This window comes from Xyrauchen texanus, chromosome 19, assembly GCF_025860055.1.
Source record: "Xyrauchen texanus isolate HMW12.3.18 chromosome 19, RBS_HiC_50CHRs, whole genome shotgun sequence".
Taxonomy (NCBI): Eukaryota; Metazoa; Chordata; class Actinopteri; order Cypriniformes; family Catostomidae; genus Xyrauchen; species Xyrauchen texanus.
The window spans coordinates 34,321,430-34,325,014 of record NC_068294.1 but is presented as its reverse complement, the minus strand read 5'-3'; the positions used below and the strand labels follow the sequence as shown (position 1 = coordinate 34,325,014).

Below are 3,585 nucleotides of genomic sequence, written 5' to 3'. Positions count from 1 at the left end.
GATCAGTTCTTTAAAAGTCTGGAGTGCCACATTTGGATTAATAAAAACAATAAAAAAAGAATCAAGCCACCTTTGTGGACCTCCCTGGTCGTCATCACTAAAGATCAAAGCCTTACACTAAGTGGACTTGAACACTCAGAAATGCCTGGCATGGAGATCTTTCAAAAAAAGTACATTTTCAAAAGTCAATTTTGTGCCACAGAAAGATCTGTTATCATACTAATGTTGCAGCTTGTTTTAAAAACAAAGCAAGAGAAATGGACTGTGAAATAACTGTTAATTGTAACATAGAGGAACCAGAAACAGTTAGTTGGTGCCAGTCAATGCCACAGTTAAGCGAGCAAAAGAAAGGGAATCCAATCATGTAATGTTTTTTGAGTTCTTAGCATACGCCATTTCACACTGGAGAAGTTAGACTGGAAGGCTTAGGGCAATTATGAAAGGATCTGGTTGATGTAGAGCTCGGCATTCACAATCAGTTAAGGCACTGAGTCAAAATCTCAACAAAGGCAAGGATATTTTCAAAAGGGTGGACCAAACAGAGTCAACTTTTCTGTTCATCTGTTTCATGAGCATGCTAAGACATGGCCATTGTCAATGGAGGATAAGCACTTGTGTTCAATTCACTCTTGTGAAAGTTCTGTGAAAGTGCTAACATTTTTAAATAGCCCACTACATAATTAAAGTTGTGAAAAATATAATTAGACCAACAGAAAATTATGAATAATTTAATGGAAAGCCAGCCATACAACAAAGGCAACAAATCCATTATGAATGATACATAAAGGAGATTAAAGTCATTGTAGAAATGTGATAAGTCAACACATTCCCCTGTTGCAGCACACAGGGAGATTTACAAACTAAAATGCCTACATGGCTGACCGAGTGTTTTAGCGTGCCATGTAATGACACCATTTAATTAACTTTCCCGGGACCACCAGCATGAAGAAAGCTGCAAAGTTCAACCTCAACATTTCCACTGATTATAGGCACTTAAAAGCCACTTTTCAGCATCTCAATTTAAAAGGAATTAGCAATCATGAGGCTATAAGTATTGGCTGATCTGTTTCTGTAAAACAATCACACCCTTTTATATTGTTTTATATATTTAAAAAAATTACACTAATTTACATTAACAGAGGCAATGCAAAATAGTTGTAAAACATGTATTATGCTACATTTGTTTCAGATAAACATTTCAGTTTTGAATCAATATATAAATAAAAATATTGAAAGTATTTTGAAAGTATTTTTTTATAAATATATATATATAATAGCCAATTTATTTAGATTGTTTTTTCTTTTGTGGGAATCAAAAATAACACACACTAAATCACACTGAGCTCAACTGACTAGTTTAATACAAAATGTTGATCAGTATTTTATGCTAATATGATTTGAATGTTTTACAAATTGCTAATACATTTTTGTCTAACTGTAAAATCAGAAAACAAACTTCTAACCACTTATTCGTGGTTTCTTCCAATGTATTTCGCATTTACAAAATACAAACAAAATTATTCTTAAGCTTATATAAATTCATGCATTATTACCACCTTTTAACAATTAAGCAATGTCAGTATCTCATGCAGACAAATCAAGGGTACTTTCATGACAGAAGAATTAATGCTGATGCAATAGTTTAGATATGATCCTCTAGACTGACTCTACATAATATCTTTAGATATAGGACACACACTGTAGCCCATTGGGGTAGAGTATAGTCCAACAGGTGGAATGGGCAGCATATGTCTGTGGAAGGGAAAAGACTGTGCGCAGAATAGTGCTGCTGTGTGGGGTTGGTTACAGATTGGAAATGACAGAGCGAGGCCATGTAAAACAGGTTTGGTGGTAATTTTGAACCTCTCCAGCTCTGCCTCCTGAAGTCGTTTGGCCTTCGCTCTCCGGTTCTGGAACCAGATCTTCACTTGCGTCTCAGTCAGGCTGAGAGAGATGGAAAATTCAGCCCGTTCTGCAATAGACAGGTATTGCTTCTGTCTGAACTTTCGCTCAAGGGCCAAGAGCTGAGTGGTAGTAAAAGGTGTTCGAGGTTTACGGTTTGTCTTGTGTTTTCTGAGAGCACATGAAGAGGGACTCTGTGGTCCTGTAAAATATGGTCATAAATTAGTTCTTTAACTAAACATTCAGTAATAAACAACTAGGAAAAGTTACTTTAATTTGTTTTTACAAAGTCCACTGTGAATAAAAGGTAACCAAAATTGTTTTTTAATGTGGTAACATCTGAATTAACAGGTTTTATTCAAGTTACAAAATATGAATTTGACTGAATTAACATTTTAAGTGTCTGATGAGGGACAAAGCTCTTTAACTTCTCAGTTGAACTTTTTACAGTGTAGGAGAGACTGATTAAATACATACATGTGTACTTCCTGACACAGCAAAATACTCACTAGGTGCTAAATTAGGTTTATTCACCACATGATGGTTAATGGCTAACTTCAAAGCTTGTAATTAAATAATAAATAGGCTATGCGATTCTAAGATTTTTTTTTAATGCATTTAAAATGGCTTGATAAATGTAAAATACTTAAATAATAAGGAATAGGCTATATAAGGAGTAAATAAGGAATACGCATTAATTTGGAAACTTACTTGTTATTGTTGATGACCTGGGTTTATTGATTAAGGATGAAGAGTCTTTATTGACAGATAAACAATCTTTGGGGAAATCCATTGAATCTGGTGCTTCTGAATATCGGGCTATCACAGATCGATCATCCCGATTTATTATGCATGGCATCCGAATCGACTCGGGGGAAGTTGATTCACTTTTTGTTCGGTTCTTTGACATGAGAGCCTCAACGCTGAATGAGAGAATTGGCGCCCGGACTGAACGCTCCGTCGGAGATGACCGTGATCCATCATCATCGTCGTCCAAGGAGACTTCACCTTTATGATGAGCTGAAATCATTCCCGGTGAAAAAACAGCTATATTCCACATATAACATTAATGATACTGGAGACTGGGAGAAGAGTCATTTAACTGGATGGGTGCGCGCGCTTCGCTGCTAAACTTTTACAATGACTAATAATAGCTTGCCTAAAAGTTACAAGACCATCTACAGTTCGAACCAATCAGTTTTCAGACAGAGGCTGCGTCTCAAAACCAAGTGGGCTGCCTACTTTGACATTTTTTAGCCTCGTGCGTAAAGTGATTTATCAGGCAAGTGTAGAGTTTTTGGGCGCGTTCCGAGTCACCTGAGCTGGATATAATATTCAATGAATGAATCCCTCAAATGCTGTCTAGATAGGCAGCTCACTAGGTTTTAAGACACAACCAGAGTGTTTAGGGAGTTGAACGTGTGTTTGCCTCATTAAGAGATCTGCTGTTTGAGTTCCTGAGCTGTTAAATTATACTCTTAAATGATGAAGGATAAGCGGAAATTATATTTAGACCATAATAGTCCCTCCTTTTCTTTAAAAAACAGCAAGATGGAAATGTGAAGTTTACAATTTTTATAAAAGCGCTTACATTAATTTTTCTCTTAAAACTCATGTATTATTTGAGCTGTAAAGTTGTTTATACCGTCCGTTTAATAGTCATTTTAGGGTTTGTTGACATCG

The 3,585-nt window shown here is 36.0% G+C and overlaps 1 protein-coding gene across 1 annotated transcript; it reads right to left on the bottom strand.

Moving 5' to 3' along the window:
• Nucleotides 1-516: 516 nt before the first annotated feature.
• Nucleotides 517-3,232, bottom strand: LOC127659963 (homeobox protein MSX-2-like). The gene is made up of 2 exons (XM_052149980.1): nucleotides 2,614-3,232; nucleotides 517-2,104 (listed from the first exon to the last, which is right to left on the bottom strand). Exons 1-2 carry the CDS (start codon nucleotides 2,960-2,962, stop codon nucleotides 1,668-1,670), a joined length of 786 nt encoding a protein of 261 aa, XP_052005940.1. The 5' UTR covers nucleotides 2,963-3,232; the 3' UTR covers nucleotides 517-1,667.
• Nucleotides 3,233-3,585: the final 353 nt, after the last annotated feature.